This window comes from Oryzias latipes, chromosome 10 (genome assembly GCF_002234675.1).
Source record: "Oryzias latipes chromosome 10, ASM223467v1".
Taxonomy (NCBI): domain Eukaryota; kingdom Metazoa; phylum Chordata; class Actinopteri; order Beloniformes; family Adrianichthyidae; genus Oryzias; species Oryzias latipes.
In genome coordinates, this window is record NC_019868.2 from 1,254,791 (window position 1) to 1,281,765 (window position 26,975).

Below are 26,975 nucleotides of genomic sequence, written 5' to 3' on the forward strand. Positions count from 1 at the left end.
GATTGAGGGTGATGCCCAGATGTTAGGCTGACGGTGGCACCTAGGGCAGAACAAAAAGCCTTCCAGACTTGTGAAATGAATTGTGGTCCGCGTTCGGACACGATATCGGTGGGGATGCCATGGTGTCTGAAAACATGGTTGACCAGGGCGTCAGCGGTTTCAGTGGCCGTGGGCAGCTGAGGGAGAGGGATGAAGTGGACAAACCTGGAAAACCGGTCAACAACTGTGAGGATGACGGAGTGTGACTGTGACGTGGGGAGACCCGTGACAAAGTCAATGGCGATGTGGGACCAAGGGCGATTAGGCGTGGGCAGAGGATGAAGTAACCCTGAAGGCGGAGAATTAGAGGTCTTCGAGCGCGCACAGGTGGAACAGGCGGCTAAGTACTCTCTGACGTCCTTGTTCATGGAGGGCCAGAAGAAACGTCTACGTGACAGGTTGAGAGTATGTGTGAGCCCTCCATGACAGGCGATGCGGGAGGTGTGAGCCCAGGTAATGACGTCAGACCTTACAGAAGAGGGGACATAGAGCAAGCCGTTAGGAGGAGTGGGATGGTTAGGTTCCTCACCTTGCGCCTGAATGATTCTGGTCTCTATTTCCCAAGTCAGGTTGCCAATAATGCAGGTTTCCAGGAGTATGCTGGTGGTTGTCTCAGGATGTTCAGAATCACAGTATTTGCGAGAGAGGGCGTCAGGTTTGATGTTTCGGCTGCCAGGTCTGTAAATGATGGAAAAGTTAAACCGGTCAAAAAACAAACACCAGCGGGCTTGGCGTGAGTTGAGTCGTTTTGCAGAACGAAGGTATGCCAGATTTTTATGATTGGTCCAGACTATGAAGGGTTGAGCAGCTCCCTCCAGCCAATGACGCCACTCTTCGAGAGCCAGTTTTATAGCGAGAAGTTCCCGATTACCCACATCGTAATTGCGCTCTGCGGGGGACAACTTCTTGGAGAAGAAGGCACAGGGCTTGAACTTTCCAGATGACTCCTCCTGCTGAGACAGAACAGCTCCCACATCAGATTTGGAGGCATCGACCTCGATGACAAATTACCGAGAGGTGTCAGGTTGTATGAGGATAGGAGCGTAGACGAACAATTTCTTTAGGGTGTCGAAGGCAGCTTGAGCAGTGGAATCCCAGTGGAATGGTTTGGAGGTGGACGTGAGTTGAGTGAGTGGAGCAGCAATGGAACTATAATTTCTAATGAAGCGACGGTAGAAATGAGCAAATCCGAGGAATTGTTGAAGTTTCTTGCGGGACGAGGGGGTCTCCCATTGGGAAACGGCTGTGATCTTGGCGGGATCAGGGCAAATGCTGCCAGCTTCAAAAATGTACCAGAGGAATGGGATGCTGGTGGTGTGAAACTGACACTTTTCAGCCTTAATGTACAGCTGATTTTCGGCTAATCTTTGAAGAACCAAGCATACATGGTTATGATGGAGGGTAGGATCTTTTGAATAAATCAGGATGTCGTCAAGATATACAAATACGAAATGATTTATGAAGTCTCTGAGTACGTCGTAACTAAAAGTTGGAAGGTGGCAGGGGAGTTGGTAAGACCAAACAGCATTACAAGATATTTATAGTGACTTAAACGCGGTCTTCCATTCATCCCCTTCTTTCATACGCACAAGATGGTAGGCGTTACAGAGGTCGAGTTTGGAAAATATGTGAGCTTCCTGAATGAAAATCAAAAACTGAGCTGATGAGAAGGAGAGAATATTTATCCTTAATGGTAATCTGGTTAAGTTCACGGAAATCGATACAAGGCCTGAGAGATTTATCTTTCTTCTTAACGAAGAAGAACCCGGCACCGGCAGGGGATGAGGAGGGACGGATGTGACCAAAAGCAAGGGCTTCCTGAATATAATGTTCCATGGCCATCTTTTCAGGACCCGAAAGATTAAACAAGCTTCCCTTGGGAAGAGGGGCTCCTTTGAATAAATTGATGGCACAATCATAGGGCCTGTGGGATGGTAATGAGGCGGCTTTGGATTTACTGAAGACGAGCTTTAAGTCATGATAACATTCAGGGATATTAGAAAGATCAATAGTTTCAGGTTCACTGCTCGAGGCCATGGTAACAGAAGGTAACGCAGATTGGAGATAGTTACCCATGCAGAAATCACTCCAAACTATGATATTATAACGGCTCCAATCTAGATGGGGATTATGGAGCTTAAGCCAAGAAAACCCCAAAATGACAGGAGTCTGGGGTGTGCGAGTGACAAAGAACTGAATGAATTTGCGGTGATTACCGGAGGTAATAAGCATAACTCAGTGGGCAAGGCTAAACGATCGACAATACTCTAGTCAATTAAACTCTGTTCAGCGCCAGAGTCGATAAGCGCCTGAAAGCCAAAGATCTTGGACTGATGACATAACTTGACTGGGATAAACAGGAAGTCATTAAGCATGGTCAAATCACCCCCACCCCCCCGCGGCCTGTCTTTCAGCGGGGGGCTCTGGAGTTTAAACGAAGGGAGCATTGATCAACCTGATGACCTAATTCCCTCCAATAGAAACACGCACCTTCGTTGCGACGTCTTAGTCGCTCCTCCGTGGTGAGTTTGGAATGCCCGATTTGCATGGGCTCATCTGGAACACTGCGTGGGTTTTCTGGTCGGGGAGCAGAAATAGAATCCATGGGAGTAACTTGGGGCGTCCGCACAGGAGTCTTCCTAGAGACATGGTTCCGATCCTGATTACGCTCTCAGAGCCTGATATCTGAGCGCAGGTCGGCTGCAGCTAACTCCTCAAAGGTGTTAGCCTCCGGCTGGGTGCATAGATGATCCTTGATGGGTTCACTGAGAGATTGGTAAAACACGCCACGGAGCGCTGGGTCGTACCAACCGGCCTCCACCGCCAGAATGCGAAAGTCTATGATGTGCTCGCTGACAGAGCGGTTGCGTTGTCTGAAGATAAGTAGCTTGTGTGCGGCTTCATCCTGTTTCCGGGGCTGATCAAACACAAATCTGAATTCGCCAATGAAATGGTCAAACGGCAGATGAGATATTGGGTTAGCAGCCAGAAAAGCCTGCGCCCATTGCAAGGCTTTGCTGAGTAATGAGTTTATGATTAGCGTGATCGTACTGTGATCAGAGTAGTAGTATCGTGGTGCTTGTTGGAAAAGTAGTTGGCACTGAGGGAGAAAAACCTCCGCATGCTTCCATGTCACCGTGGAATGTTTCAGGCTGGAGGTGAAAGTTATCTGGTGTCATGGCGGGAGCGGAAGCAGGCTTGTTGCCGGAAGTGGCGGCCGGATTTTTTGGAGTAGAAGCTGAGGCTTGACCAGTTACTTCTAATAATGCTTGGGACATACCATCGAGGTGTCAAAAAAGTTCTTGTTGGGCCGAAGCGATCTGGGATAATGCATCGGCTTGCCGTCCCAGGATGATCCCTTGTTGACTTACGGCGTAGCGTAGACCATCTGAGTCAGCTGGGTCTGGATTTTGGCCAGTTCGTTCTGTCATAGTTTTCAGGCGAGACAGACCCAGACGCTGAAACTCAGAATGATCACACAGGTGAGTGACTTGGTAAGTGGTTTTAATTGCAAGGCAGATGACAAAGTTGTTTTCAGCAGGTTGCTGATCCAGACTGGAAAGTGGCTCGTGGCGTGGCTGGAGGTAATACTGCGGCAGATCGGCTCCGAGGTTCTTTGAGGCAGCAGGTGAGTAGCAGATGACTTCCACACGGATGACCTTCGTTTTGACGAATCCTAAGACAAGGAGGCATAGGTTTAGAGCAAGGCAAGGCAAAAGAAAGCTAGGCATGAGCAGGCAGACCAGGCATAGTCACCATTAGGGGTAACGAACTGGCATTGAATGATGGAGCTGGGTAAGAGCAGCAGGGTTGATGAGGTTGAAGGGGTAACAGCTGGTGGAGTAAGGAGCAGAGCAGAGCAGAGGGGGCGGGGCTGACAGAGGCCACATGACAAAAAATACAGTATAATAAGATTAAAAATAAACAAATACACTTGCCTTGCCTTACAGTCATTTCCAAACAACCACACAACTGGTCACAGATTTCAAAGTCCTGGTTTAGAAATCCCAGATACTTCTAAACATTTTGTGTGTTCTAGACTCAGACACACACATCAAAGCATATGTGCACATACTTGCAAAGGTAAAACTATTAGCTTTTCCTGTAGAATTAATTCCAAACAAAGAAACTTGTGCTAATCAAAACTGCCTTTTTTTGATAAAAAAGCTCTCTTCTAGCAGTACACATGGAGTGACATATAATTTACTGCAAAATTGTCTCAGTTTTTCTGGGTTTTCGCTGTTAAGCCACTCCACATTTTCTTCTGTTGTCTTGGCAACTGTAATCTGGTTGGTCTTGGTTTGCCCCCTCCCTCCTCCTTGGTGGTGGGGTATCTCCTTGCTTCTGCCCTATGTTGGACTTCTCTGTGGGCAAGCTGCCTGCCTGGGGCACTTCTGGGTGACCGCTGTCAACCTCTGGGGGCAGTAGTGAGAGATGCTTAGGACTCGAGGGTGCTGCAAAGGTGGAGTTTTGTGACCTTTCTGTAACATCTGGCCCTTTGGTAAAAACAGACTCACTTGAACACACGTGCATGCTCACCTTTGCACAAACATGGGTGTTTGTGTGAGTGCAGGTATGCTCGATGTGTAAATTTGTTTTTTTTTGAGTACATATATATATATATATATATAAATATATATTTTTTGGCTGAGGGGGGTTCAGACCCATGCTGACCCAGTACTGACATTGGGATGTCATTCGGGCTCGAGAAATGCAGCCGGATGGTGACAAAGAGAGGCAAGGTAGTCCACACAGGAGGGGTCTCACTCCCAGAAGGAACAATAGCAGACATTGAGGACAGTTACAAATACCTTGGAATTCCACAGGCAAACGGCAACCTGGAGCAGGCAACAAGGAAAGCTGCAACAGCTAAATACTTCCAACGAGTAAGGCAAGTTCTGAGAAGCCAGCTCAATGGCAAGAGCAAGACCCGGGCAATAAATAATAACTGCCAGTTATCAGACACCATGCAGGAATAATAAGATGGCCAAAGGAAGAGACCACGGATGTTAAAACACGAAAGATTCTCACCATGCATGGAGGGTTCCATCCCAAATCCAGCACCCTGAGACTGTATGCAAGCCTCAAGGAAGGAGGCCGAGGACTAGTGAGCATAGAAGCCACTATCCAGGATGAAACATCCAAGATGCATGAGTACATCAAGCTCAAAGCCTCAACTGACAGTGTGCTCAGTGAATGTCTCAGGCAATGGAGAGCAGAGGCTACAGTGCTGGAGGACAGATCCTCATGGGAGGACAAACCCCTGCATGGGATGTACCACCGGACCATAACTGAAGTGGCTGATATCAAGAAGTCCTATCAATGGCTTGAAAGGGCTGGCCTACAGGACAGCACTGAAGTGCTCATCCTGGCAGCCCAGGAACAAGCCCTGAGCACCAGAGCAATAGAGGCTCAGATCTACCACACCAGACAAGACCCAAGGTGGAGGGTGTGCAAAGAAGCGCCTGAAACAATCCAGCACATAACTGTAGGGTGTAAGATGCTGGCAAGGAAAGCATACATGGAGCACCACAATCAAGTGGCTGGAATAATATACAGGAACATGTGTGCAGAATATGAACTGGAAACCCCAAGGTCAAAATGGGAAACACCTCCGAAGGTGGTAGAGAATGAGAGGGCAAAGATCCTGTGGGACTTCCAGATCCAGACTGATAGGATGGTAATGGAGAACCAACCAGACATTGTAGTGGTGGATAAAGAACAGAGGAAAGCCGTTGTGGTGGATGTGGCAGTGCCAAGAGATGGGAACATCAGGAAGAAGGAACATGAGAAACTGGAGAAATACCAGGGACTCAGAGAAGAACTGGAGAAAGCCTGGAAAGTGAAGGTGACAGTGGTGCCTGTGGTAATTGGAGCACTCGGGGCAGTAACCCCCAAGCTGGAGGAGTGGCTACAACAGATACCTGGAAAGACCTCAGACCTCTCAGTCCAGAAAAGCGCAGTGCTAGGAACAGCTAAGATACTGCAGGACCCTCAAGCTCCCAGGCCTCTGGTAGAGGACCCCAGCTCGGAGGAGAAACCACCCACGGAGGGTGAGAGGGGCGTTTTTTTAAAATATATATATATATATATATATATATATATATATATATATATATATATTACATATATGTGTATGCATTTGTGTATACATGTACAATATAGAGTTTTGAGAGAAACCTGAATTCACAAGGTCCCGCATATTCCTGTACATATTGGTTATACGGGCAACACGGATGTTTCACTGTGTTTGTGTGTTTGAGCAAAAAAATACAGGGCTGTTGTGGATTTATACATGTGACAGTGATAACATTAAGCCACGTCTAACAGTTATCTCTCCAGTGTTTTTTTTGTTTTTTGCAATTCTGCCCTCGCAAAACACACACACACACGCACACCCACACACACATGAACATGTGCACACCCACTCTCAAATACACACACTTTTCAGTGTTTGCTTTCTTCTATTGGCACGGTTACTCTGTGCGGCATTTCCGCATTCAGATAAGCTCACATCGAAGCTGCTCGGAGCCACAGTTGTCCCGAAAGAATCGGTCCTCCTGAGTCCAGCAGCTTGCTCACGCAAAGAAGCCGGACGGACGAAGACAGACTGCGGTTCGAAACCTCCTCCAGAGCGCACACTGTAACAAAGCACACTTTCCTGCATGCAAACATCAAGCTATAACTCCGGCTGCTCTGCTCAGAGACTTGGTTTGCAAGCATGGAACAGCCGGCCATAGTCCAAAGCCGAGTTCTAAAGCCTTATCTGGAGCGCCACACCATCATGTCATAGAAGCCAGCACAGTAGTGACCCACAATTGTAATAAATTGTTTACATGCACCATGATCCAATCAACAGTTGGGCTAACCCATACATTTTTATTTTTTTTTTGACCATTTTTCTTCTGATCAGGCGTTTATTCCGATTACTTGTGTCCATGTAAACGCAGATACTGAAAGCTTTCAGAAGGGGAGATTCCCTTCTAAAAGCTTTGTCCATAGTCCCTTTTGAGTTAGATTTGTCATCATCTGAGCTTTGATCCTCTTTTCCTAAAGGAGCAGAGCTGCAGGGTTTCATGTTCGGCTACAGAAAGTTGAATGTTTCTGTGATCGGAGCACATTCAAAGAAGCCACGGACAGTCAGTGAGCACAGTGTGAAGCCTGAACCTTTCAGCAGGTGCCACTCAAGGTAAAAGCATGAGATTGATGGGAAAAAACCCTGTTCTCTGGAGAGAGAAAAAAGAATCTCAAATTTGGTGGCAGAAGCAAAACCTGGTCATTTGACATTTCTGTAGAGCAATGGAAACAAGGCCAATTTTTAGGAAATAAAAGTTATGCTCACATTTCAGATCTTTATTTTAAATCACTCTAACCTAGAGCGGCAGCTGCTCAATTTAAATCCATTTATCTAGAATAGACTTCATTTAATGAGAGTGAATGTTACAGAGAGCCTGTAGGAACCAGCTCAGACTGCTCCTCTTCTGCTAACAAACAGAAACGCTGCCTGAAAGCTGCTCACCTTCTCTCACAAACAAGGCAGTAAGAACGGAAAGGCACATATATGCAGTGATGGAACAAGGCAGTCCTCTCCAGCTGTGAGGATCACAGTTGGATTTTAAATCCATGCTGAAAGACTGAAAAATGATTCTACAATCAAACAGTCATGTTTGGCAACCAAACCCAATCCTACACAGTTGCACATGAACAGAGGATCCGTTAATCCTAATGTCCTAATGCATAAAAGATGAGGAAAGAAAAAAGCATGCAATTTTGGCAAGTTTTTGAAGAAAACAGACAATGTTTTAATTTTTTTAAGGGAAATTTCTTTAAGAATACTTTTCTTATCATTGCTTACACTTCAGGTTTTTTTTTTACGGAACTCTGCTTTTACTAAATGATACTTTAGTTCACAGTAAGAAAAGCAAAATCCTCTTCAAATAAGTTAAAAGGGAGAGTTTGCATAAAACCCTTTTATTTAGGAAAATAACAGTCATGACTAACTTCAAGAGAGGCCCTGCACACTGACTATTATCTTTAAGATTTTCTTAATCCTTTTGATGGCAGGTTGAACAGCTAAAGCCTCATCCGCCCCTCCAAACTCCCCTTTAACACCCACATTTTAAATCCAAGAGGAGGTAAGGTGTTTATTTGATAGGACGAAAAGGAATAAAGGACCTAATAGTTAGTCCAGCTGTTGTTACATTTTTTTCAGCTTCTCTTGCTCCAATCTTTAACAACAGGGCAAGGTTTCACTAGTGTTTAGGGAATCTGTCCTTTTTTATTATTATGGCCCGCAGTCATAGACTGCAAGGACCATATTGTAACTGCTACGAGGGTCGAACACTCAAAAAGGTCCAAAACATCAAAAAAACGCGTCAAAACGCCAAAAAATTGGGTCAAAAGTCGCCCAAAGCACACAACGACACGACAATTGTGTAACGCAACAAAAATACACACACGCACAACACCAACGCACAAACGTCAAAATTGTAGTCGCAAAAATGACGACAAAAACACAAAAAAGCCCCAAAAAGCCCTCAAAGGACGGGTTTAAAGCCAAAAAGACATGCCCAGCCTATAGTAAAAGACAGGCCGCATTGAAATACATAGGAAATCCTAACCGCAAAAACTTCTATATTGTTTCTGCTTCGTTTATTATTCCCGTTTCTAACGTTGATCGCAAATTTGACCCCCGCCACATACCCGAAAACTCACCAAAATTGGTACACACCTAGGATAAATTGAAAATGAATTTTCGGCAAAGAGAACGCCACCCCCCCGAAGTCGATGACATCACAGCGAGCGATCCCGTCAAAAAAATGAATGGGCCGAAAATTGCTTATGGGGCCAAAAAAAAATATTTCAAATTAGAGCAACGAAACCAAAACACGCGTATTGGAGATATCCCAAAGAAGTTATGAAATCATTATGGGATGGCCACACGACCTACGGCTTGGCAGCCATTTTGTGGCGAACTCAGAGAAATGGCGATTTTCGTGTTTTTTGACAATATGGGAAAACAACACTTTTGTTCAAGCGATTTTCCCGAAATCGGACACACATGCCACTAGCACGATTCTACAATAACCAAAGAAGTTTCGTTGACCTTTGACCTTGGCAAGGGGCAGCCATCTTGAATTTTCATAAAAAAGCACTTTTAGTAACGGATACAAACGAAAACTCGTCCTAGGGATTTTTTCCGATCTTTTTGAAACTTCTCGGGCATCAATGGCAAGCTACTGTGGACAAAATGTTGGAACTAGAAGTTGCCATTTTAGCTAGCTCGCACATATTTTATCGGAATGTCGTGAAAATGAATTATACGATTCCCTGGCCCACACTGAACAAAACGATGTCAGATACGACAAAATCGATAAAGGAATGTGGCCGTGGTAAACAAAAAACGATCGCAAAAAAAAGTGCCAACTCAGCAAAAAAAAAAAAAAATCGGATTTTTTTTTTAAGAATCGACTAACGAAACCTAGACAACTTTGTCGGGTATATCCAAACAAAGTTTTGAAATCATTACGTGATGGCGACACGACCTACGGTTTGGCGGCCATTTTGTGCCAAAATCTGCCATTTTGAGTTTTTCGCGTTTTTACACAATATGGAAAAATGAACTTTTTTTCGAGCGATTTTCACGAAATTTGACGCGCATGTCCCAAGCGTAAGTCTACAATGACCTTTGGAGTTTCGTCGACCTTTGACCTCGGGAAAAGGCCGCCATCTTGAATTTTCAATAAAAAACACCTTTACCACCGGATTCAAACGTAAACTTGTCGTTGGAATTTTCATCGATTGTCTCGAAACTTTTTGGGCATCAATGGCAAGCTACTGTGGAAAAAATGTTGGAATTAGAAGTTGTAGATTTTGAATGGCGTGCGTGTGGCGAGCTAGCAAAGTGGCGCAGTGTTATAACTCCCATGCATTTCAATACAATACAGTGAAAATTGAATGCATGCATTAATGCCTGAAACTGAATACATTGAAAAACACTGGATATGCACATATAAGGAATGTGGGCGTGGTTAGCATAAAACCACTGTTGCTAAGGACAACAAAAAGTTTACTTTTATCGATTTGTCCGAAACTGACGTCAATCTGTTCGTCCTCCCGAGGGGACCAAAACGTAAAATGGTTGCTATGGAGATAAAATCAACAGAAAAGACGCCATTTTGAAAAAAGTGTTTTTTTTTTTACTAACTTATGACGTTTAGCTGTCACTAATGGAGGAATGTGTTTTTCTGAGTCAGTTGGTGATGCTGCTCGCTATGCTAGCACTTTTAGCCACATTAGCATAGCTAGCATAGTTAGCATAATTAGCATTTTAGGTAATGTGTTTTTCTGAGTCAGTTGATGATGCTGATCGCTATGCTAGCATTTTTAGCTATGTTAGCATAACTAGCATAGTTAGCATAATTAGCATTTTAGGAAATGTGTTTTTCTGAGTCAGTTGATGATGCTGATCGCTATGCTAGCACTATTAGCCACATTAGCATAGCTAGCATAGTTAGCATAATTAGCATACTAGGAAATGTGTTTTTCTGAGTCAGTTGATGATGCTGATCGCTATGCTAGCACTTTTAGCTATGTCAGCATAACTAGCATAGTTAGCATAATTAGCATTTTAGGTAATGTGTTTTTCTGAGTCAGTTGATGATGCTGATCGCTATGCTAGCACTTTTAGCTATGTTAGCATAACTAGCATAGTTAGCATAATTAGCATTTTAGGTAATGTGTTTTTCTGAGAGAGTTGATAATGGTGATTGCTAGGCTAGCACTTTTAGCCAAATTAGCATAGTTAGCATAATTAGCAAAATCAGCCTTGACTAACTTTTAATTTGTGGGCGGTGAGGGCGGTGAAGGCGGCGGTGGTGCGTAGAGTTGGGCGTAGAAGGCGGGTGCGTCTGCGGGCCATACAACGCCGCTTGCGGCTTTAATTTTTATTCCAGTTGCTTTAATGTCTGAACTCCTCTGAGCTCCTCATTTTGCTAAATGAAAAAAATGGTAAAATGGTATATGGCAGTTGGTGTATACTTGTATAGCGCTTTCTACCTTCCTTAAAGGTCCAAAATGTTTTTCAGTCACATACTTATTGTGGCTCTGCTGTCGAACACTGGAGCCAACCTTCCACCAGAGGCGAGCTGGGGTTTAGCGTCTTGCCCAAGAGCACTTTGACATATGGCTGGCCAAGGCTCTATAAGGTAATCAAACCTGCTATCTGTCGATAACAGGTTGACCGCCTTACCACTGCACCAAGGCCACTTGGACAGTTTCTGGTTTGTAAACCAGATCAAGAATTTGTAAATGCCCATCACAAAGTTTTACCTGGAAACTCTCCTGGATGCATGCACACATACAGTTGGTGGATTTTAAATACGACTTTAACTCCAAATCTTCTAATGTTGGCAATAATAGGTGGAGCCACTCATCACAACCTGACTATCATTCAGGCATCTCAGAGGGATGTGTTCTAACCAATCAGAGACTCAGCTTTGGGCATGTGATGTTTTCATGTTGCGATGAGCGCATGGGATCCAAATCCAACATGGGGAGAAGCTGATTGCTACCATCCAGAACTTTATGATGTTTTCTCTATTTTTATTGAGACAAAAATAAAAAGTCCTCTAATTATATTTGTATTTTTTCCCCTTCAGACTAAAGCGAAACAGCTAATCTTCAGGCTGGGTCACAGAGAGATGGAATAACCGCTGAAAGCAGGCGTCATTCAGACGTGGCTCCTGCAGTAGATGGTGAACTCCTCGTACTGGGAGACTCATTAAATGATCTCATGGACCCAGACACGCCCAGACCCATCTAAAAATAGGCGGTCCACGCACATTTGATAGATAGATAGATAGATAGATAGATAGATAGATAGATAGATAGATAGATAGATAGATAGATAGATAGATAGATAGATAGATAGATAGATAGATAGATAGATAGATAGACAGATAGACAGATCTTTATTTGTCATTGTCATACGTACAATGAAATTAAATTGCCTCCAAATCTAACTTAAAAAAAAACGTACTACTAAAAATAATAAATAATACATAAAACTACATAAAAAGTGCCTCAATATGTGTTAAACTTGTTAAAAACCAGAAAAATAATTATAATTAAATAATAAATATGAAATAACTTTCAAAAGGTCATTTACACGAAGAGCTCCATGTTTAATGTTTCGTAGTCGTGTTTAACCAGTTTATGGCGGTTGGATAAAAACTGTTCTGGAATCTTTTGTCATTTTGCTTGACCTGTAGCGTTTGCTTGAAGGCCACAGATCAAACAGGGAGAGTCTGGGATGTGAAGCATCTCTGAACATGTTCTTTGCTCTGTTGAGGCAGCGGGAGCTGTGGAGGGTTTCCAGGGTGGGGAGAGGGCAGCCAACAATCTTTTGGGCGGTGTTGATGACCCGCTGGAGAGCCTGCCTTTACCATGCAACTGTACGGCTGCTAACCAAGTGCTTATGCAGTATGTTAGAACACCGTCTAAAGTGGCATAGTAAAAGGTCACCAGCAGTCTTTGGTTAATGTTATTCTTCCTGAGGATCCTCAGGAAATACAGTCTCTGCTGGCCTTTTTCAGCAGCTCGCTGGTAAAGCTGCTGTTTCAGCTGGTAAAACTGCTGTTTTCAGCTGGTAAAGCTGTAAAGCTCAATAAATTCTCCAAAATAGCTCAAAAACTGAAGTTTAAGTGAAACATTCTCCGTAGGTTTTATACACAGCCAGCTTAAAGGAATGCCACCTCCTTTGTTGTAAATTATTAATCTTAATTGTCAATCATGTAGGAAACCTGGGGGCATAATAAAGAAATTGTGCAAACTGTTTAAGTTGCAATGGCGGTGAATGATTTGATGCTACAAGGCTCATCATTATGGCATTAGTGCTTCCTCTGTTTTCAAATTCACCCTGCCTTTCATTCAGATCAAGTTAGTGGGAAGCAGGAGTGAATTCTGATAAACCATTATTGATGAAATCCCACACTCATATTTTGCTCATTATGTTTTGCTTCAAGCTTTTTTTCGTAATTTTCTATAATAAATTAGAGGGGTACGGGCTTTACTAAGGCAGGGAGGGGAACACTGAGGGACCAAACTCCAGGAGGTTTAAAGGTTTTCTTCAGAACACAAATGCTGAAGAACAGCTTCTGACATTGGGACAAAGAACGTAGTCATGAACACATGACCACTGGTTGATGAGTCTGAATGGTTCCCATGCAGCTGTCATTGTGGTTCTATTTGTTTCTCAAATGGTCTGACTTTCTGCAAAGCACACATGATTTTATGATTCTTTTGTTTCCTGTAAGGAGGATGAGGGGTGTGCAGGTCATAGGATGTGATGGCAATACTTACAGCACAGGTTGGACTTGGTCTGAGTGTTGTGACTTGGCATCCCAAAGTAGTTGTCAAAAAGATGAGGCCATCCATTATTATCCCCTGAATTACAAAAAGACACAAAAAGACAACAACAGAGCTTATAAGTAAAAAACTGGACAATTCCATGTTTCTTTTATTGTATTAAATTAAATCAGACATTTGGTGTTAATATAGTAACATTATTTTGGACACTGGTGCCACTGGGTGGGAGTGTCTCTTTGTAAAAAGTGAAATCCAAACACAATTGGATTTTGTAAAAGGAAAATCTATTGGCTGCAATGTTTTCACGTATTAAAACTGATAAAAAGATATACAGTATATATTTTATGGACCCAAAGAAGAATTCTTTGATCCCTAATCAAAATCATCCAAGCTGATCTCCATATTTCAATTTAAGAAAATATTTTTCTATATAAAAATACATTTTCTTACTCAGTGAGGACTTTAGAGGTCAGAATGAGCTTTTCTAGCCCATAAAATGTCAGACTGTTGGAGTTCGACTCAAGTAGTTATCTCTAGGTTAAAAATAACTCTAATATTTAAACTCTGCTCATGTTTTTACCACCTGTCCTTTTTACTAAGAAATGCATCCTAAAAGAGAGCTGTTTGCATGTTTCTGAACTGCTACAGTCTGCATGGAGAGTTTACCAAAGCTCTTCAAATGATCGCTTGGAATAGGGCTGTCATAAGCAAAAATCACCAACTGAGGCTTGTTGCTGCCAAATAGATGATACAAATCCAAACACTTCACAACTATCAATGGTTGTTAGAGTGATTTGACTTCTTTATTAATGAAAATGATAAACAAAAATGTGAGAAGGAAGTAATGAGAACCCTGACCTTACAGTTCAGAGAAAATGATTGGTTGGCAGCTTGGCACTCGCATCCCCTTACTTTCTCCCCCCCTCGTCTTTTAATAATAATAATAATAATAAACTTTATTTGTATAGCACCTTTCCAGATAAAAATCACAAAGTGCTTCACAGTACAACACGATAAAACAACAGTAAAACACAGTAAAAACACATGTTAAAAAGAAATTAAGAAAAAGCTATTTTAAAAAGATATGTTTTTAGCTGCTTTTTAAAAGAAAACACTGAGTCCACAGATCTGAGGCTGAGAGGAAGAGAGTTCCAGAGGGATGGGGCCACCGTGGCAAAGGCTCTGTCTCCTTTAGTTTTTCAACGGGTTCTCTTAACAGCCAGCAGACCCTGGTCACATGACCTCAGTGACCTGCTGGGAGTGTATGGCTGCACCAGGTCTTTTATGTAGACTGGTGCTTGGTCATTAAGAGCTCTGTATGTTAAGACCAGGGTTTTAAAATGCACTCTGTAGTGGATGGGGAGCCAGTGCAGCTGCATTAACAACGGGGTGATGTGTGAGAACTTGGATGAATTGGTTAAAAGCCTGGCAGCAGCGTTCTGGACAATCTGGAGCCGTTCTAGAGATTTTTTACTTAAACATGTGAAGATGGAGTTGCAATAGTCGAGACGGGAGGATATAAAACTGTGAATGAGCATCTCCATCTCAGAACGGGACACGACTGGAATCAATTTTGCAATGTTTTTTAGATGATAAAAACAAGAGCGAACGAGTGACCCGACATGGGAGTCCAGGGATAAAACCGGGTCTAAAGTTACACCTAGGTTCCTGACAGAGGGCTTGATAAAAGAAGCAAGTGAGCCGAGCTCATGGATTATCTTGGGGAGACAACTGTCAGGAGCACAAACTAGGACCTCAGTTTTGGCTTCATTGAGTTGGAGAAAGTTGTGATTCATCCAGCTCTTAACTGAGTCCAGACACTTTTGTAAAGTCTGTATTTTAAAAACATCCTGGGGTTTAAAAGACACATAAAGCTGAATATCGTCAGCATAAAAGTGATAAGAAATGTCATTAAAAGAACTTAAAATATGCTGTAAAGGCAGCAGATATAAAATAAACAATAAAGGTCCCAAAACTGAGCCTTGGGGCACACCAGAAGTGAGAGGAGCAGAAGAAGACTTAAACTTGGAGAAGACAACAGAGAAAGATCTGCCAGTCAAATATGATGAAAACCAGTTTAAGGCTGATCCGGAGACCCCAACCCAGTTTTTCAGCCTGTCCAAGAGGGTGTAATGGTCCACAGTGTCAAAGGCTGCGGTCAGGTCTAATAACAGTAACACAGAGCATTTTCCTGCATCACCCTGCATCAGGATGTCATTAGTGACTCTGAGAAGGGCTGTTTCAGTGGAGTGAGCTCTGCGAAAACCTGACTGAAAATGATCAAATATCCCATGACTGTCGAGAGCAGCTGTAAGTTGTTTGGCAACAACCTTTTCTAAAATTTTAGACATGAAAGGAAGGTTAGAAATGGGTCTAAAACTGCTCAAGAGGGAGGGGTCAAGCCCAGGTTTTTTCTTCAATTTACAAACCCCCCCTTTTTTTTCTTCTTCCAAACCTTTTCCATTACTCTTCCCTCTGTTAAAAATGTTATATATTTAATGTATATATATATATATATATTTATATATGTATAAAAACGCCCGAGTGTTCCAATTACCACAGGCACCACTGTCACCTTCACTTTCCAGGCTTTCTCCAGTTCTTTATCCACCACTACAATGTCTTGTTGGTTCGCCATTACCATCCTATCAGTCTGGATCTGGAAGTCCCACAGGATTTTTGCCCTCTCATTCTCTACCACCTTCGGAGGTGTTACCCATTTTGACCTTGGGGTTTCCAGATCGTATTCTGCACACAAGTTCCTGTAATGTGTTTTCCTCCAAGCTCGGGTCCTCTACCAGAGGCCTGGGAGCTTGAGGGTCCTGCAGTATCTTAGCTGTTCCTAGCAATGCGCTTTTCTGGACTGAGAGGTCTGATGTCTTTCCAGGTATCTGTTGTAGCCACTCCTCCAGCTTGGGGGTTACTGCCCCGAGTGCTCCAATTACCACAGGCACCACTGTCACCTTCACTTTCCATGCTTTCTCCAGTTCCTCTCTGAGTCCCTGGTATTTCTCCAGTTTCTCATGTTCCTTCTTCCTGATGTTCCAATCGCTTGGCACTGCCACCTCCACCACAACGGCTTTCCTCTGTTCTTTATCCACCTCTACAATGTCTGGTTGATTCGCCCTTACCGTCCTATCAGTCTGGATCTGGAAGTCTCACAGGATCTTTGCCCTCTCATTCTCTACCACCTTCTGAGGTGTTTCCCATTTTGACCTTGGGGTTTTCCAGTTCATATTCTGCACATATGTTCCTGTATTTTATTCCAGCCACTTGATTGTGGTGCTCCATGTATGCTTTCCTTGCCAGCATCTTACACCCTGCAGTCATGTGCTGGATTGTTTCAGGTGTCTCTTTGCACACCCTCCACCTTGGGTCTTGTCTGGTGTGGTAGATCTGAGCCTCTATTGCTCTGGTGCTCAGGGCTTGTTCCTGAGCTGCCAGGATGAGCACTTCAGTGCTGTCCTGTAGGCCAGCCCTTTCAAGCCATTGATAGGACTTCTTGATATAAGCCACTTCAGTTATGGTCCGGTGGTACATCCCATGCAGGGGTTTGTCCTCCCATGAGGATCTGTCCTCCAGGACTGTATCCTCTGCTCTCCATTGCCTGAGACATTCACTGAGCACACTGTCAGTTGAGGCTTTGAGCTTGATGTACTCATGCATCTTGGATGTTTCATCCTGGATAGTGGCTTCTATGCTCACTAGTCCTCGGCCTCCTTCCTTGAGGCTTTTATACAGTCTCAGGGTGCTGGATTTGGGATGGAAACCTCCATGCATTGTGAGGAACTTTCGTGTTTTAACATCCGTGGTCTGGATTCTTCCTTTGGCCATCTTATTATTCCTGCCGGGTATCTGATAACTGGCAGTGTGTAGCTGTTTATTGCCCGGGTCTTATTTTTGCCATTGAGCTGGCTGGCTCCTCAGGACTTGCCTTACTCGTTGGAAGTATTTAGCTGTTGCAGCTTTCCTTTTTGCCTGCTCCAGGTTGCCATTTGCCTGTGGAACTCCAAGGTACTTGTAACTGTCCTCAATGTCTGCTATTGTTCCTTCTGGGAGTGAGACCCCTCCTGTGTGGACTACCTTGCCTCTCTTTGTCACCATCCGGCTGCATTTCTCGAGCCCGAATGACATCCCAATGTCAGTACTGGGTCAGCATGGGTCTGAACCCCCCTCAGCCAAAAAATATATATTTATATATATATATATATATATATATATATATATATATATATATATATATGTACTCAAAAAAAAAAACAAATTTACACATCGAGCATACCTGCACTCACACAAACACCCATGTTTGTGCAAAGGTGAGCATGCACGTGTGTTCAAGTGAGTCTGTTTTTACCAAAGGGCCAGATGGCTTTGCAGCACCCTCGAGTCCTAAGCATCTCTCACTACTGCCCCCAGAGGTTGACAGCGGTCACCCAGAAGTGCCCCAGGCAGGCAGCTTGCCCAAAGAGAAGTCCAACATAGGGCAGAGGCAAGGAGAGACGAGGGAGGGGGCAAACCAAGACCAACCAGATTACAGTTGCCAATACAACAGAAGAAAATGTGGAGTGGCTTAACAGCAAAAACCCAGAAAAATTGAGACAATTTTGCAGTAAATTACTGTGTGGACTACCTTGCCTCTCTTTGTCACCATCCGGTTGCATTTCTCGAGCCCGAATGACATCCCAATGTCAGTACTGTAGATCTTGGTGGTGTGGATCAGGGAGTCAATGTCACGCTCGCTCTTAGCATATAGCTTGATGTCATCCATGTAGAGGAGGTGACTGACTTTGGCCCCATTTCTGAGTCGGTATCCATAGCCAGTCTTGTTGATTATTTGGCTGAGGGGGTTCAGACCTATGCAGAACAGGAGTGGGGACAGAGCATCAGCTTGGTATATCCCACATTTGATGGACACTTGTGCAAGTGGCTTCCCAGTGGCTTCAAGGGTGGTTTTCCACAGCTTCATTGAGTTTCCTATGAAGGCTCTTAGAGTCCTGTTGATGTTGTACAGCTCCAAGCATTCAGTGATCCATGTGTGTGGCATTGAGTCATAGGCTTTCTTGTAATCGATCCAGGCTGTGCACAGGTTGGTGTGCCGTGACCTGGAGTCTTGAGCGACTGTTCTGTCAACCAGGAGTTGGTGTTTGGCTCCTCTGAAGTCTCTACCAATGCCCTTCTGTGTGTTGCTCATGTATTGATCCATGTGGCTATTTATTTTGGTTGCAATGATGCCTGAAATGAGCTTCCATGTTGTGGAGAGACAGGTTATTGGCCGGTAGTTGGAAGGTACTGCACCCTTTGAGGGATCCTTCTGGATTAGGATCGCTCGCCCTTCCGTTAGCCATTCGGGGTGAGTCCCATCTCTTAGCAGCTGGTTCATTTGTGCTACCAGGCGCTCATGGAGTGCGGTGAGCTTCTTTAGCAAGTAGGCATAATTCATGTCAGGGCCCGGTGCTGTCCAGTTCTTCATACCTGAGATATATTCTTTTCTCAGAGAGACTAGCCACTGAGCATTGCTATTATGTGCTGTATCTTTGTCCCACATACTTTTCCAGTACTGTTCAGTTTCTAGCCTTGGTGGGTCTCCTCAGCTGTTTTGACCCTGCCACTGAGTGTACACCTTTGCAGGATGAGTTGCGAACAGCCTGTTTATCCGTCTGGCTTCATTGTCTCTTGTGTACCTCTTTAGGCGGCTGCTCAAGGCTAGGAACCTTTGTTTGGCAGTTTGAGCATGTGGCTGTATTTCTTAGGTACTTGCTTTTTCATTGCTCCTCTCTGGGCATCAATGAGCTGACTCAGATCCCTCTGAGTTGCCTTGATTTTGGCCTCTAACTGTTGTGTCCATGGTGGGTATTGTTTTCTCCCATGTTTGCTCTTATAGCCAAGCATCTCAAGGATCACTGCTGCTGAAGTGTAAACCAGTTCATTGGTTTCTGTGATTGTTGCGGTAGGAATTCCCCTCAAGGCTTCATTCACAGCTTCCAGGAGACTTTCAGGCGGTACATCACTTAACTGTTGTAGCTGGTGTCTGGGTTGCCTAGTGTTCATTCTAGACATGATCTTGTTTTCCAGGTCAGTTGCTGCCTTGCTCAGCGTATCTGTGGTTGTTGGAGCCGTGTACCCAAGCTCAGGGTGGGAGTGTAGTGTAGCCTCCTGTCTGACTTCTCTGATTGCTCTATATTGCAATTGTATTGTACCGCTTCAATATCAAGTTAGGAGAGTTAGATAGGAGTTGCCGTTTGTGGATGTTAGAGCATTGGGCTACCAGTTGTTTGGGAGTTAGCCTCGATTGTACTACCCCTCTGGGTGGGATTACTTCAGTAGTAGCATTCTAACAGAATCTTGATGGCTGACTGACATCGCGATGGAGAGACACCATCGTGATGCCACGCCCCCACCACGCTGCGAGTTGACACCATAAGCCGCGGTTACATGTACAAAAAATCTTCATCGGATCAATGGTCAGATTAGAATTCAACCGTGTACATGGGCCCACGCACATGCGCAGTAGTGTTTGAAAAACCAGATGACGAAATGAGTTCAGCTGAGAGGCTACATACATAGATACTGGCAGCTCTGTAGTATACAAGATGATCTTCTAAACGTGCTTTTAGTAATGTTACGGTTAATATGTTCGCTCATAATTTTATTTTTAATCCGTGTGGCCAATGCTTTTTCTGTTGAAGAACGAAGCTGTAAGAAGCCAGGGTTATGAGAAGGCTAACACGGGCTAACAACTTTAGCCTTTGATGAACATAAAATCCATGCGGGAAATTCTGCCATCTGCAGCTTGGCTGCACGTAAATATGTGGGAATAACATCAGCCTTTATTTTGTAGGGACACGACTGGAAACACAAATCCATGTGATTATTTGAACAGTTTCTAAGGACTGAGCGGCATTTCTGCTTTTAAAAGCTCACACACCGCCCCAAAGCAATTGTGTGAGCTGACGACCCGAGCTCTGCCCGGAGACACACTTTAGACGGAAGACCCGGTTCTCCTGAGTGCGGTAGCTCGTTCACCTAGAGCTCCGGGAAGGATCGCAGTCCGAAGTCTCCCACACAGCGCACACGTAACAAAGCATCCTCCTTTCCCCTCAAACACAAAGTCCGTCTGCTCTGCTCAGAGACACGGTCGCTCGGTCCACCGGTCTACTTGACTAATCAAGTGCAGGAGCAGACTACTTCTTTTCCATTTTGTTTGTTTTTTATAATGGATCATTGCGGATGAGTCATTAGTTAGGAAATTATATAAATTAAGTAATAAAGTAAAATGGGAGCCGGTTTAGCTCGTGCTGGTTTGCGGCGCCTTTCGTCCGTGAAACCAGGGTTCGACTCCGGGCTGCTCCCTGTTCCCCTCTCTACTTCTGTGCCGGTCCCAAGCCCGGTTGCTTTGAGAGGCTTGCGTCAGGAAGTGCATCTGGCGTAAAACATTGCCAAGTTTACCATGCAACTCGTTCGCTTTGGCGACCCCTGATGGGAAAAGCCGAAAGGGAAACAACAAGTAATAAAGTAAAATAAAGAAAAAATAATTATATAATAGCAAAAAATTTAAAATACCCCCCCCCCCCCCCCCGACGATATCATCGTCAATCCCGATGGTTTACTGCCAATTTAAGGGACATCGCCCAACCCTATTTAAACTGAGCACTTTTTAACAGAAAACACAAGCAAAAACCTTTCTTGTGTTTTCATATATATGTTTATATAAAATAAAATGTAATAAATAGCAAATAAAGTAAATTAAACAAAAAAAATATACCATTACAAAATGGGTAATACCACAATGAATAGACAAGTACTACAACTTCCTATGGAAATGTGAAGTGAAAAATCAAAAAGTCAAGTGAAATATGTCAGGTTAACCACTTTAACTCTTGTGCTATCTTAGATGACCCCACCCTTACATTGATGTGTTCCCCCTACCATGACAAAGGTGGATAAAGGTGGAAAGATTTCCTGTAATTCATGGACACCAGTGAAGATCACAAGTCATTGAAGAAAAAAGGTTCAGAGCACTGTCTAGTGGGTCTAGATGACCCAACTCCCAACGTTAAAGTGCCTAGGATAGCACAAGGGTTACCCTCATTGGCACCAATGATGCAAATATTCATCAAACCACTTCGGCTCCAAAATTACCTTAATTTAGAATCTCCATGAAAGCTTGCTCATAACTGGAAACAAATTCAGTAGTCAAGGGGTTAACAGTTTGGGACCCTGCTAATTTCTGCAATTTTTGTATGCTGCAATGGTAAAATTTAATAAATGTCTTCACTTTAAAAGGTTTTTGCTTGTGTTTTTTTTGTTAAAAAGTGCTCAGTGTAAATCCCGTTTTTTGAAACATGATCATTGCATTTTCATCTTTCTCATTTAAAGACACACATCTGTGTGTATATTTCTTTCCTAGTAGAGGCCATGCAAATCTGACCTTTCTTCCAGATGTTTCATGCATCTGATCACACAACTGCCAACAACGGTCACATGACTTTGCTAAATTCAAACTGTTTCCACACATTGGACTGGAATGATGGACTGATCAGTTTTAATGACAACACATGTGTGTTGTTCACTGTGATGCACTTGGTCGATTTTATGTTACAGAAAAAAAAACTACCATATCTCAATCCAAATGGTATTTTCCAAGATCGGTTCATTTCATTTAAAAAAAAAAAAATTAATGTCATAGATCGCTTCAGTTTGATTAACAACTCGCCTCAGACAGATCGATTTGGTTGGATAAATGAATTAATCGATGAATCCTTACACCGTTAACATCTACTGAAACCAAGTCCCGCTCAGATCTGATTTAAATTTGCTCTTTTTGTTAGAATCCCACCAAAAGTGTTAAACTAAAAAGCGGAATGAAAAATGATATTTCAGACAACAATAACACACTGGGTTGCCATCAGATCAATATTTGGCAAAGTACATCTGAAGGGGATATATACATTACAAATAATAAGTAACCAAGATAACTTAGCTTTTTACTGCAGAAAAACTATGAAACTGAGGACAGTTCACTTCATGGATAATGCCACTGAGATATTACAAGTGATCACTAATGAGATCCTCCAGTGTCTCCTGCAAGATGTCACTCCAGTGTCTCCAATTTTCCTTTTTCCCCCGTTTCATTTTGTTATCCCGTAGAATTAATGCAAACCCTCTGCTTGTTATGTTGGTGAGAATGACTCCCACACAGTTATCCTGACTGCTCAAGGTGATTTAGGGAAGAAAGAATCAGCTTGAAGCATAATGGACTGAAGAAAGCTCCATCCCTCCCCGGGCAGTCCTCCTGATCTGCATGCTAAATGAGCCATACTGTGAAGTGCACACAAGCGTGTTAATGCACGAAGGTAAAGCTCATGGTGTGATGTTGGAAAACAGATCTATGTGTGATATGTCACATGGGAATTTTCCAGTTTACTTAGAAAACTTCACAGGTCGAATTTTCTGATTAGCTGGATGGCTCAGTTGGCTGGCTGTATGACTGGTGCGTGGGAAACCAGGGTTCGTTCCCCAATGAGCTTCATACAGTGTGGGTCCTCGGGCAAGACCCTTCAAGCTACTGCCCAAGTCTAGGTCTACATGTTCCACTACCCAGCCCGGATAAAACACGGGGTTGTATCAGGAAGGGCATAAAACTCTGTGGAAATCAGCGAATTTGCTGATGGGATGTGCCAAAAGGTAAACAGGAAAATACCAAAAGGTAAACAAAAATATGGTAGAAGTCTTTTAAGTCAATGTCAGTGCAATCCCAAATTCCTACAGTTTAACCACACTTTCGGGGGAAAACATGTCTCTTTACACCTTTACATTATTTTCAATAGTACACAGAAACCCAGAGCAGTTCAGTTTACTAAGAGTAAGGAGGGCCTTAACCACAATCACTTGACCGACAATTCTCTGTCTTTGAACCGTACAAACCCTATTGTCAATAACCCTACTTATATACCCAATATCAGAATAAACTTAACAGAAATATAAACGATAAATACAGAGGTGTAAATTTTTTTCCCTATGCTTGTTCCCATTGATATATATCTACGGTGAAAGACTTTTACTGTGTGGCACTACAGTAAAAGTGCAGCAAAGCCTCATTCATTCCTGTAAAAACGACTTTTTTTAAGTTCTTATTTTGAGGAGGTTCAGTGATGTAAAGGAGGACATGAGGGTGGCTGGTGTGAGTGAGGAGGATGCAAAGAAGAAGGTTAGAAATAGGCAAATGACTCACTGTGACACCCCTTAAAGAAAACAGCCAAAAGACCAAGAAGGGATTAAAAATAACATGTATTTGATAGATTTTCTGCCCAACGTTAAATTCTGATATTTGTTGACAGATTAGAATTTTTAACAACTCAAAGAAATTAAAATACTATGCACCAAAAACCCAAGTTAAACTTTATTAAAGCTTAAAGGAAAAATAAGTCAATTTCTTTAGACCGCGGTGGAGCGGTAGGGCAATGGACCTGTGATCGGAATATTGCAGGTTTGATTCCCATCTTGCTTGCTCATGTGTTGAAGTGTCCTTGGGACCCACATTGCTCTTGGTGGTTATAGGTTGGTGCCAGTGTTTGGCAGCAACGTATGTGAATGATCCCCATTAGCAGGGATCTATTAGAAACAACATGAATCCCTGTCAAAAATAGCATTTAAATAAAAGCAGTCAATTACTGACTGTGACTGTAAACATGAGCTTCCCAATCTATTAGAAACAAGTATACTTGCAGAAATAAAGTGTTTCTGAAAACAGTCAGAAGAATATCTGTAGATTTTTTTTAAATCGGACCAGTATAGATAAACACAAATTAGGTAAATATTGTCCGATACCGATACTGTGAAGCAATTTGGGGCTTTGAAGAAGGTAGAAAAGTGCTATACAAGTATATGCCATTTACCATTTAAAATAATATTTTAAAAATCCCAAGCATTACATTTTGCAGGAATAAAATGTTAAACAATGACTCTTTCATTTACGGCAAGTTCAGCTGCAACCATCAATGACTGTTAAAGATTTGGCATTTTCTACAAGCCTTGAGACAAAAGGACAACGATCTGAAGGACAGTGAGCTCTCTTTGCATCTCAGAGGATCAGACACAGATGGATTAGGGACATCTGCGAGAGGACATACTAATGCCCTTCTTCCTTCTATTATAAAGAATGATTTGCTTTGTGTATCAACAACTTTATTATTTCCACTAGAAAATTATAGTTAATTGTAGTTGAAAGATTTTCTTTCCCATACTTTAACTTTGGTTCATATTTACATCATGAACTTCAAATGAATATTCAAGCAGCTGCTAAAACATGGTTCTCCCACCATGGTTTATGTTGTTCAGTAAGGAACCTAATTAAAAATCAACATATTTAAACAGGAAGGAAGTTGATTTTGTTTAACTGCAACATTTTATTACAAATGGTACCATCCTTGGGGGGTACGTGTCTTTTTTTTCTTTAGCTCACCTTTAGCTGATTCTGTCTTCATCGTTTGCTGCTGACTTTGAACTCCCGCAGATCACCCTGACCACGTCTGCATGCCTAAATTGCTCATTGATTTCTTTCTTTTAAAAGACGTAGAAAAACCAAAAACCAGTCCATCATTTTGACACATTAGGGCACGGGGATTGATCTGCTGTGAAGTTTTATAACTCACTCCCTCACTGGTGAGAACTACATATAGATGATGTAATTGTCATACCAGGGAGTATTGTTAAACTTGCTGTTTGATACCATGTAGGTGTCAGTCCAGAGGGACTGAGAGCTGCTGGATTAGCTTCAGTGGGAGTTCTCTGATTTTAAAAAGGATCAGGCTGCACTTAACACTTGTCTAATTGTCTCATAAATTCAGGATGTTGAAATGGGGACCTGTAGGAAACTGTGGGCGTTGAGCAGGAGTTGTGACTTAAAACAGAACAGAACCCCAGAAGAAGATCTCCTGTTCAGGCCTGTGCAGTGAGCTCCCTCCATGTGTTGGGTAACAGAAACTCTTTAACTGCTTAGAGCAGGGGTGTCAAACTCATTTTGGTTCGGGGGCCACATTCAACCCGTCTGATCTCAAGTGGGCCGGACCAGTAGTGTAAAGGCAAAATAACAGCTTTGTTTTTGTTTTTTTACTCAATTAGAAAAGATGCCTCAACCAACATGGTAGCCTAATAATTTATTATTAAACATTCATTCACAGGGGCCAATGGATCTTAAATAAATTCATTTCACTTAAAAAATTTGTATACAGACTGAATATTTTACATCTGACACTGAACCAACCCCGATAATAAACTCAAGAGGGGCTACAGAAAAACATGAAACACCTGCCTAAAATGTAAATGTTCAAACTATTAAAATATTACAGAAAATTAAACTCGCAAACCTTTGTGAACATAAGAGTTTGGAGTTAACCTCCCTATCTGTGATGTCGGTGCTTTCATCAATACCAACCGAAAATGCCATAAATGACTGGATTCTTTCATTTGGCTGCCCAAGTCTCCTCAGAGATGTTATATCTGCAATGTAATACTTGACAGACTCATGTTGGAAAAAGTCAACTGCTTTTTGGGGTCAAACACTTCTGCAGCCTTCAGCATTTTTTAACAAGTTCACCATCTGAAAATGGTTTGGATGTTTGCTCTAACTTGTCTGCAATAAGGTGTCTCTCACTGCTCCATCACTGACGTCACGGCTGCAGTAAATGCAGACAATTATTTATCAGTCCAGCTAATTGATAAATCTTATTTTTTCTTAACTGCAAATGGTGAAACATTTCCTTATGGTCAGTCTCAAAGTGGTGCTGAAAGTTATATTCTCTGAGCAGTGCGACCTGTTGATGACATACCAAGCATGCAGATTTTGCATTCAGCTCAGTGAATAAATAAAACTCTTTCCATTTTTCCTGGAAAGCTCAGCACTCCACTTTCACCTTTTTTTCTATTCGACAACATTTTGGTCATTAGGGTGTCACTACTGATCGTCCTTCAGCGGTGAGGCTCACAGGGAACCAAACTACTGACTACCCAGATGCAGAGCCGTTAGCTTTCGCTTTTGACAGGTGCAGAGATATGCTGTTTCACCTGTTTTGCTTTTCCTTTGCTCCCCCTAGTGGCGGAATTGCGCATTTCGGTTATTTCTTTTAAAAATTTGTAACTCGCCACAGGAATGGACTAAAAACGTGCTTTTTTTTAAACATCATTATGATTTTTACCTTTCATGTGTGGGCCAGACTAAATCACCTGGTGGGCCGTATGTTTGACACCCCTGTCTTAGAGCCTCAGTGACAGCTGCCCTTACAGGTGGATACAGGCTGTTGAGGGTGAACAATGGGCAAATCTGTGTGGAGCACGTAGGTGGCTAGCAGGAAATTTTAAGATAGTAGGCAACCTGGAGAGGCCCTAAGGCGGAAATTTCATGGACTTTTTTTCTACATATAAAACATATGAACATATAAACAAAACCTAAGGGTAGGTAGGTGAGACGCAGGCACGTCATGCAGATTTTTCCTTTTTTCTATCCCTCCCTTCACAGATTGCTATATCAAGCACATTTTAAGAATGAAATAAAAAAGTGAAAAAGGGAAGAT

At 42.8% G+C, this 26,975-nt stretch overlaps 1 protein-coding gene across 1 annotated transcript in view; it reads right to left on the minus strand.

Annotated features, from left to right (window-relative positions):
* Positions 1 to 26,975, minus strand: part of rxfp1 (relaxin/insulin like family peptide receptor 1) — a 165,207-nt gene that overhangs the window by 74,834 nt on the left and 63,398 nt on the right. Inside the window, exon 3 of the mRNA XM_011473132.3 lies at positions 13,402 to 13,485. Coding sequence (XP_011471434.1) covers positions 13,402 to 13,485 — 84 coding nt within the window. The remainder of the gene's footprint in view (positions 1 to 13,401; positions 13,486 to 26,975) is intronic.